The sequence below is a fragment of the Brassica napus genome, chromosome C8 (genome assembly GCF_020379485.1).
Source record: "Brassica napus cultivar Da-Ae chromosome C8, Da-Ae, whole genome shotgun sequence".
In the NCBI taxonomy this organism is placed as follows: domain Eukaryota; kingdom Viridiplantae; phylum Streptophyta; class Magnoliopsida; order Brassicales; family Brassicaceae; genus Brassica; species Brassica napus.
The window spans coordinates 32021712-32036941 of NC_063451.1; the positions used below are offsets into that span (position 1 = coordinate 32021712).

General features: G+C 34.3%; 1 protein-coding gene across 1 annotated transcript; it reads left to right on the forward strand.

The window, feature by feature from the left end:
- The first annotated feature begins 585 nt into the window (after positions 1-585).
- Positions 586-1958, forward strand: LOC111199977 (putative F-box/kelch-repeat protein At3g46050). The gene is made up of 3 exons (XM_048766919.1): positions 586-924; positions 1107-1594; positions 1820-1958. The coding sequence occupies exons 1-3, from the start codon at positions 586-588 to the stop codon at positions 1956-1958; spliced, it is 966 nt and encodes a 321-aa protein (XP_048622876.1).
- The last annotated feature ends 13272 nt before the right edge of the window (positions 1959-15230 follow it).

Below are 15230 nucleotides of genomic sequence, written 5' to 3' on the forward strand. Positions count from 1 at the left end.
ATGCTACTTTGTATAAATTTACCATAATAATAGGGCTATATTATTTAAACAAAACATTGTTTTTACTTATAATTTCTGTAAAATACTAAAATAATATATGTTAAGGTATATTTTTTTTAAAACAATATGTAAATATAAATTATCTTAAACATATTTCTTTTCTATAATATAAATAAATAAATTTTAAAAATGTATTATAGCAAAATGTATAAATTAAAAAAAAAACAATTTTGAAAGAGGTTATCTATTTGATTATTTCATATTGTTATTTTATTGTATCTAACTCAAAAATATATTAGTAAGTAATAAAAATTAATAACAAAGTAAAATGTATTAAAAATACTATATATTAATAATACCGAATAAGAAATATAAAAAATAATATTATAAAGTGTCACAATATATAATACTAAAATGGAAATTGCATATTTAAAACATTTGTAATAATATCAAATACATTTATAAAATGAGAAAATATCCGTATTTTTAAAAGCCCACTAATAAAAAAAAAATAGCAAGTATTAAAAACTATAGAACAGAAACACGTAAACCCTTAATCACACCACTAGGAATCATAAGAACACAATGGCGACGGCAGTAGAGAAAACGAAACCTTCTCAATCTCCGCCTCCTCCTCCAACGTCGTTTTCATCGTTACCTCACGATGTAGTCCTCAACTGTTTGGCTCGCGTCTCAAGAAGCTATAGTCCAATCTTATCTCTCGTCTCCAAGAGTTTCCGAACACTCATGAGTTCACCTGAGCTCCATGCAACACGAGCCCTAATCGGGAAAACAGAGTACGTCTGCTTAGACCTTGACAATAATAACAGTAAACCTCACTGGTTCACACTTTCACAGATCCCCAAACAACAGAAACTCATACCAATCTCTCTGACTCACCACAAAGTTCATAATTCATCATCGGTTTTTTTCGGTTGGTTCAGCGATCGATCAGTGTAGTAGACTCCCCAGAAGAGCAAGAGAATCAGAAACGTGTCGATCCTCGACTGTGGAACTCATCAGTGTCGTACTCCCCAAATTGCGAGTACCTCGAAGAACTCCAGAAGTCTACAGGGATGTAGTCCACGGTAACATCTATGTGGTAGGAGGCAGCAGGAATTAATAGTAAGGACTGTGGAGAGGTTTACAATCCAAAGATCCAAATGTGGGAGCCGTTATCGCCGACTGTGGATCTAGATGGATTGAAAAAGTGTGTCCCCTTGAATATTTGCACAGTAGAGGGAGATAATAATTGCACAGTAGAGGGAGATAATAACGTGAGGTATGAAATATCGGTTGAGAAAGGAAAACTAGTTTGGCGCAATATTGTAGAGGGTTGGAGTTTGGTCAGGGGACTTGAAAGGTTGTCTTCAAAATCATATTTTCCTGATAATCTTGTTTCGGTGGCGAGTTTGGGCAGAGGAGGAAGAGTGGCGGTTTGGTGGAAGACGGTGGAGGTTGGTCGTCAAGGTCGGCCTTATACTCTCCAATTCAAAACTAATATTTGGTGTGTAGAGATTTCGTTTGAGATGCGACCATGCTTGCATCCTTCGGGATTACAGTTTGATGATGAGCTTTGGGGATTTGTGGAATGGTCTAAGAGTGTGTTTACCTTCTTTTTTTTTTTTTGCTAAACTGTAAATATCATTAATCTTAATGAAATGTTTGTCCTAAACAAGTTAAGACTTTTACACACACTTATTTCTTGGCAAAAGTTAGATAAAAAACAAGAAAGTCAGTAGATTTTGAACTAGAGATGGTGGTCATCTAATCCAAAGGGTCATTAGTCCTAAGAAGTTCCTCTTTTGCTGTCTCGCAGTGATGGCATTCTTGATATCTCGGTCTATGAGCTTGAACACCTGCTGCGGGGAGAGATGCACACTGTTATAAAGGACGTTGTTACGATGTCTCCAAATGTGATAAATGGTCCCGTGACAGAGCAGCTTCCTGAGTGTTGAAGGAGCGTGTTTACCTTTGATGGATGTGATTCTAGTGATGACTTCTTTCTACATTCTGCTATTGTCACACTATGATTGAAGATCCCACTCATTCTCTTATTTTAGTTTTATGTAGTTTTTCTCCTTTCATTTTCTTGTTGTTCTCTTTATCATTTGCTTCAGTAAACATATCTACTTTCAGTACGTATTATCTTTTGTTCTGACAATACAAAGCATGATTTAGTTTTGCTTTTTACATTCCCAATAGTGTACACCAAATTGCATCTATAAAGTTGGGTTTACACAAAGTAATACATGAAATAGATCATGGATCGTTGAGTATGGTATAATGGTGCTTGTGGGGCTCCGGCAAGCGCCCAAGAGGACACGGTGGCGCCGAAGAAGCTAGAAACGAGAGGTAGAGAGAGGTTAGTGAGAATTGATTTTATTTGTGTCCTTTCTAAGTATAAATTATGAAGTAAATTATCTAATTAAATTTGATTTTTTAAAGAAAAAATCAGCCAGCATGTTTAAATCTGCGATATGCTCTCTCTTTTTCTCTCCTGTTTTTCTTCTTTTTATTATCTTTTAATTGTAAGAAACTGGATTAGAACCCCCTCCCCCTCCCCCAATAATCTTTTCTTTTTATCAAGCCCGCCCCCCCCCCCCCCCCCCCCCCCCCCCCCCGAGAAGTATGGATCCCAATATTTAAAAGGTTTTCCTGGATCCATTAAAAATATAGTCTATCGGAAATCGGAATCATGAATCGTATAATGTTTGACTCAGAAGAAAAACCTATATAGCAAAAGTTGCAAAAAAAAAAAAACCCTATGGGCAAAAAAATCGGATCCGAAGAACCGAACCGAACCGAACCGAATCCGAAAAATAGTACTAAATCCGTACCAAATCCAAACTGAAATTGATCAAATATCCGAACGGGTTCAAAATTTTGGTATTTATAGAACCGAAACCAAACCCGATCCGAACCGAAGTATCTCGGGTACCCGAATGTAACCGAAATAGATTTATATACCTAAATATATTACTTATTTTAGATTTAATATATATTAAAAACATCTAAAATATACAAGATACTTTTAAGTTGTCTAAAATACTTAAAAATATACATAAATAGTCAAAAGTAAATGTCTAAAATAGCTAAAATATATTCAAAACACTAAAATGCTTGAAATATCTATTAATTTTCTATCCAAATATTCAAATCAAACCAATTTATATGTTAATTTTAGGTATTTTGACATATATTATACAAATTTATATGTAATATATTATTTTTTTTCATAGATTTTGAGAAATTTTAAGCATATAATGAATATTAAAATTTTAAAAATAATTTAAATGGGTTATCCGAACCCGAACCGAACCCGCAAAGATCCGAACCGAACCCGAACCAAAATTTAGAAATACCCGAATGAAGCTGAAATCTTTAAACCCGAAAACCCGAAACCCGATTAGATCCGAACCGAACCCGAATGGAAACCCGAATGCCCACCCCTAATCATCACACTACAAGAAAACACAAAATTAGCGACGAAATATAACGAGGAAAATAAGTCCTCGTAAATGTACGTCTTATTTACGAGAACCTTACGAGGAAAAAACAAATCAACGTAATTTCGTCGTAAAATAACGACAATAAAGTTTCGTCGTAAAAACGACGCAATTTAACGTGGTTTTTACGAGGAAACAAGATTTCGTCGTAAAGCAGACGTAAATATAATGAGGAATTTACGACGAAATATTTTACATCTATTTCGCATCAAAATTTATGATTAATTAATTTTAAAGTTCTCTTCATTTTTGCAGGTTGATTATAACAATCCAGATTACCCCACATGGTTTTATGAATTAATTCAAGGTCCAGTTGCAAAGGTCACCACATCACCGATATATTTCACACGTGGCTTTACTTTTCATACATATAAGTATGGTAGACATCGGACGACAAGTAATAGTGGAATATGTGTGAAAGGCGAAACAGATTTCTACGGGATCTTGCAGAAGATTATTGAAGTGGAATTATCAGGATTATTGAAGCTAAAATGTGTCCTCTTCAAATGTGACTGGTTCGACCCCGTCGTCAACCGAGGTGTTCGATTTAACAAATTCGGTGTAGTTGATGTCAATGGTGGACGAAGGTACAACAGATTTGAGTCTTTCATATTAGCTTCGCAAGCAGACCAAGTCAGCTTTCTTCCATACCCTCGGATGAGAGAATCAGGAATCAGTTGGTTTGTCGTTGTCAAAGTTACACCTCGTGGATGAATAATCTGTGGAGAATAACAACCATTGCAAGAAGAACACATCAATGAAGTCGAGGAACCTGAACAACAAACTGATGACATCCTTCTTATTGATCCGCATAATCGTGAGTACGAAAATCTTCCCGACGATACGACGGACGAAGCTGTTGAAGACGAGTTTAATGAAAATGATGATGTTTCTAGTGATGACGAGAATGTCAATGATGTATCCAAATGATGATGTAATTTTATTAAATATGATTTATTTATTTTTAGAGTTAATGCATGTGTTTAGTTTGTTTAATCATGAAAATTAAATTATATAATTTTATTTTGTGTAACTCAATTGGGGGTTTGGGGTTTAGAAAGAAGAGATTGAGTGTTAGATGAAGTTAAGGAACTTGGGGTTTGGGGTTTGGGGTGATAGGGATTTGCATACCTTCCTCGTAAAATCCTCGTAAGAAAACACGGGCCTTGTTATTTCCTCTTTAATTTACGACGATTTTACGACGAAAATGAAAACACGGGCCTTGTTATTTCCTCGTTAAATAACGAAGATTTTACGACTACAACTACTTCTATAAATAAGCACACCCCTCCCATTCTAAACTTGCACCCAAAAAAACTAATACATAGTTTTAAAAAATCTGAAGGCAGTGCACGGTCACTAGAACATTTCTGATCAGTTTCAAATGGTATTTCGAATTGATAAGTACTGTTCTAACGCCCGTGTCTTCCTTCAGTTTTTTTTTTTGTAAATTGAAATACTTTTCGTCATAAAATCGTCGTAAATTAAAACACGGGTCTTGCTAATTCGTCGTAAAAAAACACGGGCCATGTTATTTTCTCGTAATATTACGACGATTTTACGACGAAATTGAAAATATGAGCTTTGTTATTTCCTCGCAACAAAAAACGAGACTTCTTATTTCCTCGCAACAAAAACACGGGCCTGGTTATTTCCTCGTTAATTTACAAGGACTTTACGAGTACAACTACTTCTATAAATAAGCAAATCCCTCCCATTCTAAACTTGCACAAAAAAAACTAAACAATAGTTTGAAAAAACCTGAAGGGCGTGCACTGTCACTAGGACAGTTCTGATCAGTTTCAAATGCTATTTGGGATTGATAAGACTATTCTGGTGCCGGTGCCTTTCTTCAGTTTTTTTTTTGTAAATTGAAACATTTTTCGTCGTAAAATCGTCGTAAATTAAAACAAGGGCCTTGCTAATTCGTCGTAAAAAAAACACGGGCCTTGCTAATTCCTCGTAAATTTACGTGGGATTTACGAAGAAAATTAAATAAGAAAAACTTTTCGTCGTAAAATTGTCGTAAACAAAAACACGGGCCTTGCTAATTCGTCGTAAAATAAAACGCGGGCCTTGCTAATTTGTCGTAAAGTTACGAGGACTTTACGAAGAAATGTAAATCTGTATATATACTCGAACCGAATCACTTTCTCATTTCGTAGTCATTTCCTCTCCTTCTCCTAGCAAGGTATTCCTCTCTACTTCCTCTCTAATTTAGCTTAGGTGGTTAGTTTAGGGAAATTAGTGTTGATTAGGTGGTTAGTGTAGGGAATAATTTGTAGATAGGTTTATGAAATTTGTTGATAAGATAGGAAGATGCTTTTAAATGTTAATTAATAATCCTGTTCCAGAGCCACCCCGCACACAAGAAGATGAGGAAGAAGTACATACGAGGAGTCTAGACCTCTTCGAGGAAATGCATAACAACAACAATAACAACCCTTAGTTTTTTTCATCTTTTTATTGTATTATATTAAATTCGAAACTTAAATATTTATAAAATATTTTCGTATGGATTTATTATTTACGTTTTTAATATTTTTGAAATAATTTAAAAAAAATCTTTATTTCATTATATTTTTTTTGTAAAAAATAAAGAATCAAAGCAAATTTGTAGCTAAATTACGTCAACTAAACGAGGAAATTGAATAAATATTACCCAGGAATTTACTACGAAAGGCACGGAGATTCGTTGTAAACATTACGTGTAAACAACGACGAAATTTAGCATCCACTTTACGAGGAAATGTTTACGTGCACTTTACGAAGAAATAGTTTACGCGTACTTTACGAGGAAATATATTACGTGTAGTTTATGAGAAAACTGTTTACGTGTATTTTACGAGGAAAGTGTTTACGTGTCTTTTACGAAGAATCTACTGATACCACTTTACGACGAATTATTTCCTCGTAAGTTTACGACGAATTAGCGAGGAAATATACGTTACGACGAACGATTAACGATGAAAAGGGTTTCGTAGTTATTTCGTCGTAACCCCTGTTTTACGAAGAATAAACTACGAAAACCGTCGTCGTTATTTATGTGTTTTCTTGTAGTGTCATTATACTGATTATTTCTAGGGACACCAAAAGAACTTTCCCATTTTAATAACAGAAAATTTGTCAAATATGACTTAAAACTTGATTTATAATATATAATTATACACAAACTTGAATCAAATGCAAAACTAACCTAAAAGCCTTGTGAAATTACATCCAGCCCCTTGTGACCAAACAAATAATCAGAACTCATTTTTACAAATATAGCTCTGGAAAGTCGTCTGAGTCTACTGAGATACTGTAAGTCGTCTAGACGACTTCCAGGGAAGTCTTCTGGTGTAGTTGATCTTAAAAATAATTTATAAGTTTTTTAAAAAATATTTTGACAAGTGAAAAATTAAAATCATGTAATTATAAACAGCTTTAAGTAATATAAATTAAGATATAATAAAACTGAATAGTTTTCAACATAGATGAGTGAAAGTAGTTAATCATGATATTTTTTGGCTTAGGGTTTGACAATGTATACTGTAGTATTGTATGTATTCTTAGGGTTAGATTTTGGAAAGCTTAAATGTTTTTTTTGAAAAATTAAAATTTTACCTATATGTGTTTATTTATGTGTATAGTAAAATTTTTAAGTTTAATTTGATTTTGTGAAGTTTTAGTTTGTTAATTTAGTTTAGGGGTTAAGTTTAGGGTCTAGACGACTAACAGGTAAGTCGTCTGGCGATTAGAAGACTTCTCTGAAAGTCTTCTAACTCCCGCTAAAAATATTTTAATATCCCGCTAAAAATATTTTAGTATCCCGCTAAAAATATTGAAGTCTTTTGGACGATTTACAAGTAAGTCGTCTAGTACGTCTTCTGAATCGAAAATATTTAATCTTATTGGAATTTTTGTCTCTATATATAAAGAAAAATTTATAGATGCTCTCTCCTCTTCTCAAATGGCTGTAACAAAAATGGTATGTTCCTCATTCTAAAACTCTTCAACCTCTCTATAATCTCTTTGAACTTATAACCACCAAACTTTACATTAATTTATTGTTTTTGTCTCACGTCTTTCTTACTAGTCTATCTTGTTTTGTAGATTTTTCATCACATGGTTCTCGTCTTTCACTTATTTAAAGGTAGATCTATTAATTTTAGAAATGTATTTTTGTGTGTTCTATAAAGGTAGATATATCTAATCTTCCACTCATTTTCTCTGTTTATAAGTCATTTAAACGTTTTTGGATATGCAGGTTTTTCAGATCTGGAAGACTTCTAGGACGACTTACATGTTAGTCGTCTAAAATATAATGCGCTAGAAGACTTCCAGGATGACTTACCTGGAAGTCTTCTGACGGAGACTTCTCACATGTCTCCCTTTCATAACAAATCTGAGCGTTTTGGTAAGTTTTTATGTCTGATTTTTCTTCATTTGGCAACTTCATGTTGCATAAAGTTCTTATCTTTTTCCCAAACTAAAACTCTCCAAACCCATTCTAATCTCTTTGACTTGAAACACCAAACTTTATATGAATTTTTCATTTTTGTCTCATGTCTTTCTCACTAATCTATTTTTTTGTTGCAGATTTTTAAACAGATGGTTCTCATCTCCATATTGGATATGTACTTTGTGTGTTCTATAAAAGTGTATATACATAATCTTCCACTCTTTTTCTCTGTTTTTAAGTCATTTGAACATTTTTCGATATGTAGGTTTTTCAGATCTGGAGCAGATTTTGGAAGATTTATGGGAAGTCTTCTCGGAAGTCTTCTAAAATATAATGCGCTAGAAGACTTCCAAGAAATCTTCCAGAAGACTTCCTGGAAGTCTTCTAGCGCATTATATTTTAGAAGACTTGCGAGAAGACTTCTCATAAGTCTTCCAAAGTATTATAAAATATGATGTGCTAGAAGACTTCCTAGAAGTCTTTAGACGGAGTCTTCTTCCATATCAAGTGGAGTCCAAGCTTGTCTTTGTAGAAGAATTATGTATAATAGTTTTGTTTCTGGTCTGTTTTGTGATTTGCATGTGTACTCTTTTAGTTGTGATTTTTTTTTTGTAAATTTGAAGAGATATTAATAAAAAATTTGGTAAATATGTTCATATTCCACAATATTATCTTGCCAAAATTACTTGACATAATTGAAGTTATTGATACAATTTCAATAGCAAAACACAATAACAGGAAAAAATTAATCAAATTTATTACAATTAAGGGAGAAGAATTCTCAAGAAAATTTAGTCAAATTAACAAAAGATAAACCATTACATAAGTTCAAAGATATAACACTTTCATTAGAAGTCTAATCTTCTGGGAAGTCTTCTAGCAAACAACATCATTGATGCATATAACAATAATGATACTTAAGTCATTGATACAACATATTAAGAATCATTTTAACCATTCTACTCACTCATAGCAAAAAAATCATTGATGCATATAACAATAATGATATTTAAGTCATTGATACAACATTTTAAGAAACAAGTATTTTACCCACTCCTAGTAATAATCATCATTGGTGCATACTTAAAAGATGAAAACAAAAAATAGTAACTATTCAAAACATATCACAATTTTTACCAGTTTGTGTTGAAAAACATAGTCAAATTTAGTAAAACTAAGGCATAAAACATATTTTGAAAATATGAGTTTTACATATCTTGAAATTACTCTTAAAAATACATGTTATTCAAAAACTAGCGTAGAAAACTTTCACTGAAGTCTTCTCGGATCAGCTAGAAACTTTAATAAACATGACTGTTGGTAACCTCATAAATATCACGAATTAAGTTATAAATTACATTCAGTAGCTAAAATATGATTAATAGACATGAATTAACAAGATAATGTTAAAAATTCGTTATAGTTTTAGAGAAAATGAAAGTTTATTAAACATTGACGTAGAAGACTTCCACGGAGGTCATCTGGCAGACTTCTGGGAAGTCATCCATATAGCTTAGTTTTGCAATTGATTTTTAACCTAGACGACTTACATGGAAGTCGTCCATCTTTGTTTGTTTAAAAAAAAAACTCGAGATGACTTACAAGTAAGTCGTCTAGGGAAAACATGTTAGTTTTGCATTTGACCGGATTGTGTCAGAAATTTAATTTTTCCTAGACGACTTACGTGTAAAAAATCAAAATTTGTTATACCTAAAAAACTTCCAAGTAAGTCTCTTCTCAGGTTAGTTTTGCAATTAAAAAATAAAACAAAAAAAAAATACTTTTCTAGACGACTTACACGAAAGTCGTCCAAGATAAGCAAGGTTTGACCAGAATCTCGGAATAAAATCATGGACGACTTCAATTTAAGTCGTCGGACGGACGAAATAATTTTTTTTGTTTTATTTTTCAATTGCAAAACTAACCTGAGACGACTTCCATTTAAGTCGTCTAGGTATAACAAAATATTAATTTTTTAATTGTCTACTGGACGACTTACGTGTAAGTCGTTCACGAAAAGTCAAATTTCTGACACAATCCGGTCAAATGCAAAACTAACCCGTTTATCCTAGGCTATTTACATGGAAGTCGTCTCTAATTGTTTTTTTTAACAAACAAAAATGGACGACTTCCATGTAAGTCGTCTATAAAAACACATTTAAAAGTCAACTGCAAAACTAACCTCTGCATTGACCAGAAGACTTACCTGTAAGTCGTCTGGACGAACAGATATGGAAAAAAAAAACGGATTTCATAGTTTCAACTAGTGAGATAACTTGTTTAGCGCACATAATTTTTATCCAAGCACCCAGAATCTCAAACAAAAGTGACCCACCAAGAATCGTAAGCTTCAATGGCTCTATGAACCATAAAATTTTTAGAATCAAAATCTTGGGTTTTTTGGATTAATATGGAGAGAAAGTGAAAGAGATGTTGTTTTTAGTTCGTAAGAGTTGGGAAAGAAAGATTGTAAATCGATTTTTAGGTGCATTAAGAGCTTCAAATTGGTTGTTCATGGTGGTATATGTATTGATGGTAATGGCAATATTGTGAATACTTGAGGACGATGAAGGTGATAGAGTAAAATATGCATTTTCGGAAAAAAAAAGGAAAAAAAAAAGTTGATGGCATTTTCGTGAATAATCTGAACTTTGGGGGTGAAAAAAACAAGTCAAAGTTTCAGAAAAAAACATAGAATAGTTTTGTGTTTGACTTCAAATTTTGAGTCATATTTGCAAAAATCTCTTTAATAACGAAACAATTTGACGTACCAAATGAATGAAATCTTAGACTATTATCAACGATGGTTAAGGTATTCAACATCCATATTTATTTTTTACATTCCATTTCACAATCTATTTCTTCCACCTAATCATTCAACACCCATTTTAATTTTAACTTTTACAATAGTTTTATTTAATAAAATTCAACACCATACCCCACCATTTTTATTTTATAATTTTATATTACATACTAATAACAATTTTCCATTAAAATTAATTAAAATAATCAAAATAATTATTGTTAGATTATTTTTTCACAAAAGATATTTTAAAATGTAAATACATGGTTATAGGGAAATAACTAGATAACTATAGTAAAATAGTGTCTTTTGTGTCCAGGATCAAAATTTTGTAGAATAACAAAAATATTTTTTTAATATGAGAACATAAAAAACCATTGAACAATAAAATATTGAAGAAGTTTTACCATTTTATTCCCAATACATGTTGGACCCCAATATTTTAAAACTTCGTATTTTAAAACTTGTTCAAAAACCATTGAACAATAATACGTATTGGGAATAAAAGGCTACTTTGCAAAATTGACTCAAAACTCAAAGTAAAACCTAAAACTAACTCATGCTTTTTTTGGATTTTTCTTTTACCCTATTCACCTCACAAGTTCATATAATTCACGAAAATGCCTTCAAATTTTTTTTTTTCCGAAAATGACATTTTTACTCTCACCCTCATCATCTTCAAGTAATTACAAGATTGTCATTGTCATCAATACCCCAACTACCATGAACAACCAATTTGAAGCTCTTAATGCACCTAAAATCGATTTACACTCTCTCTTTCTCACTTGTTATGAATTAAAAACAATATCTTTTTCACTTTGCCTCCATATTCATCCAAAAAACTCAAGCTTTTGATTCAAATTTTTTTATGGTTGATAGATCCATTCGAGCATACTATTCTTGTTGGGTTACTTTCGTTTGAGATTCTGGGGTGTTGGAGAAGACTCTGTGTGCTAAGGAAGTCATCTCACTAGATTAAGGTATGAAATTGAAATTTTTTCCAGATCTGTTCGTGTAGATGACTTACCCGTAAGTAGTCTGGCTGTAGAAGACTTACGGGTAAGTCTTCTGGTCAAACGGACGACTTACTTTTAAGTCGTCATCTTTGTTTGTTAAAAAAAATCTAGAGAATACCCTAGACGACTTACTGATAAGTCGTCTCAGTAAGTCGTCTAGGATAAACAGGTTAGTTTTGCATTTGACCAAATTGTGTCAGATATTTGACTTTTCCTGGACGACTTACCAGTAAGTCGTCTCCGGGAAAACAAAAAATTTAATATTTTATTAAAGTTGGACGACTTATCTGTAAGTCGTCTCAGGTTACTTTTGCAATTGGAAAATAAAACTTAAATATTTAACTTTTCCCAGACGACTTACGCGGAAGTCGTCAAGTAAGACGACTTACTTGAAAGTCGTCCAGGATAAGCAAAGTCGACCAGATTTATTTCCTAGATTATGGTCAAACCTTGCTTATCTCGGACGACTTTCTCGTATGTCGTCTGCCTGGACGACTTTCAAGTAAGTCATCTGGGTAAAGTTAAATATTTAAGTTTCTTTTTCGAATTGCAAACTAACTTGAGAAGACTTACAAATAAGTCGTCTAGCTTTAATAAAATATTGAAATTTTTGTTTTCCCGGAGACGATTTACTGGTAAGTCATCCAGAAAAAGTCAAATATCTTACACAATTCGGTCAAATGCAAAACTAACCTGTTTATCCTAGACGACTTACCAGTAAGTCGTCCTATTTAAAATTCAATTGCAAAAATGACCTTTTTGGACGACTTACTGGTAAGTCTTCCAAACGACTTACTGGTATGTCGTCTGCGTCAATGTTTAGTAAACTTTCATTTTCTCTATGTTTACTAATGTGATTTATTTTGAATTTTTGTAGATGATGCGTCAGTTACATGCAGTGTATGGAGAATGGTTGTTGAAATATTGCCGTTGGGATTTTGTGGTTGATAATGTCAAAGAAGCGAGAATCATTTTTTTGGGGGAAGGTTCGACACATGCTAAACTTCTTGCAATGGCTCAAGAAGATTATAACCTGGACATGAGCACATAATCTGTGGAGATAACCTACTCATTACCAGCAGAAATGATGCAGGCTCCAGACACCCCTCCTATTCATGTTACAAGTGATATACAAGTTCGAAACTTGCTCGAGATAACCAAAACGCATGGAGTACGGCTTTGTCAAGCCGTAGCAAGGTGGAAACGGTTTCAGAGTTCAGGGAAGAAGATGATGAACCTGATGAAGCTAATGAATGTTTTGAAGATGATGATGATGATTTGGTTGAAGATGAAAATCATGATGGGGAGGAGGATGATGGGGAGGAGGACGATGGGGAGGAGGATGCTGGTATCTCTATTGTTGCTGAAGCGGACGAGAATGGTGAGGATTACAGTGTTTATGGAAAGGTTGAAGATGAGGATGAGGAAGATGATGATATGTGTTTTGAAGATATCAAAAAGATTGAAGGAGGAAGATCGAATGGTAACAGTATCTATGTCAACCAGAGTTTTGTTAGAAAGGATGCACTGCTTTCAGAGCTGCGGTTGACAGCAGTGAGGTTTAGGTTCTCCTTCAGAATATACAAGTCAACGAAAACTCTCCTTGTGACAACATGTCCGATTAGTGGTTGTCAATGGAAGGTCAGAGCGAGTGTGAAACATGGGACAAACACGTTTTGGGTAACAAAGTATGTGGAAAAACATACATGCTCAGTGGGAGACCGACTCGCTCAGCGGAGACACTGTACTCCGAAGTATGTTGGTAGGCTTTTCATTGATCATGTTGGAATCATTGATGGGTTGAATCCGCAACATATCACTGATGCAATGAAGAACATGTTTGGCATGACGCTTGATTACACCACTTCATACATAGCACTTTTATATGCACAAACATTGGTGAGAGGATCAGCAGAAGACGGGTATTCATGTCTGCCATCATATCTCGAGCAAATCTCCTTAGCAAATCCCGATTCTATCACGGCTTCAGAACTTGATTCTATCAATAGATTTTAGTATCTATTTCTCTCTTTTGGAGCTTCTATCAAAGGTTTTAAGTATCAGAGAAGGGTCATTGTGGTGGATGGGACTCACCTAAGTGGGAAGTATGGAGGTGTTATGTTAGTTGCAGCAGCACAAGATGGGAATTTTCAGATATTTCCATTGGCTTTTGGGATCTTAGATGCTGAAGATGAACCTTCTTGGGAATGGTTTTTTACAAAATTGGCTAGTTGTGTATCTGATGAGCAGCCTCTGGTGATAGTCTCCGAGCGGCACGCGGCCATTAAAAGTGCGTGTGATAAGGTGTTTCCTTGGGCAACCCGAGGAATATGTTATTATCACCTTCAAGATAGCATTGTCAAAAAGTATAAAGGGAAACATCTCTTGTACTTGGTGAAATGTGCTGCTTATGCTCATACGGTTTCAGATTTTGACCGGTACATGGATGAGATACGGAGTGCAAACCCGGACCTTGCAACGTATTTGGAGAATATCGACGTCAGCCTATGGTCAAGGGTTTATTGTCAGGGCGACATGTACAACATAAAGACAAGCAACATCGTTGAATCTATTAATTCTGCTCTGAAGCGAGCTAGAGGATTTCCGGTTCAGTTCCTGTTGGAGTTCATAAGGGAGAAGCTTGGAAATTGGTTTTAGAAAAGGAGAGAAGATGCTTTGAGTCTCTCAACTCAACGTAGTAGAGGTGTTGAATACTTTCTTGTTGTTCGATCGGAGATAGCGGATACGATGACGGTACAACCAATTGATGGATGGCGATTATTTGTGATAGGTGGCAAAATGGACTGTGTGGTTGATTTGGAACATGGAAAGTGTGATTGTGGTGTCTATGCAGTGGAGAAAATACCTTGCTTTCATGCTATAGCTGATCGAACATCTGCTGGTTTGCATATCTCCACACTTGTATGTCCAGTGTACTCAAAGGATTTTTTGTTTGGAGGATACTCAGAGAATATATATCCTTGCGTTGGACAACAAGTTGAGGAACGCACATGCTTTCCTCCGGATGTAAAGCGTGGTCCGGGAAGACAGAAGAAATCAAGATGGCAATCTTGGTTGAAGCTATCCAAGATGAAAGGACGCAAACCCCGGAAGCAACACAGGGTTTATAGATGCTCAAAATGCAAGGAAACTGGCCATACGAAACCACAATGTAAGTCGTCCAGTGTTTAGTCTTCCAGAAGACCTTCAATTAAGTCGTACAGAAGGTCGTCCAGTTAGTCGTCCAGGGTTTTTTCTTCCAGAAGACCTTCAAGTTAGTCGTCCAGTGTTTAGTCTTCCAGAAGACCTTCAATTAAGTCGTCCAGAAGGTCGTCCAGTTAGTCGTCCAGGTTTTTTTTGTTCCAGAAGACCTTCAAGTTAGTCATCCAGTGTTTAGTCTTCCAGAAGACCTTCAATTAAATCGTCCGGAAGGTCGTCCAGTGTTTAGTCTATGTATT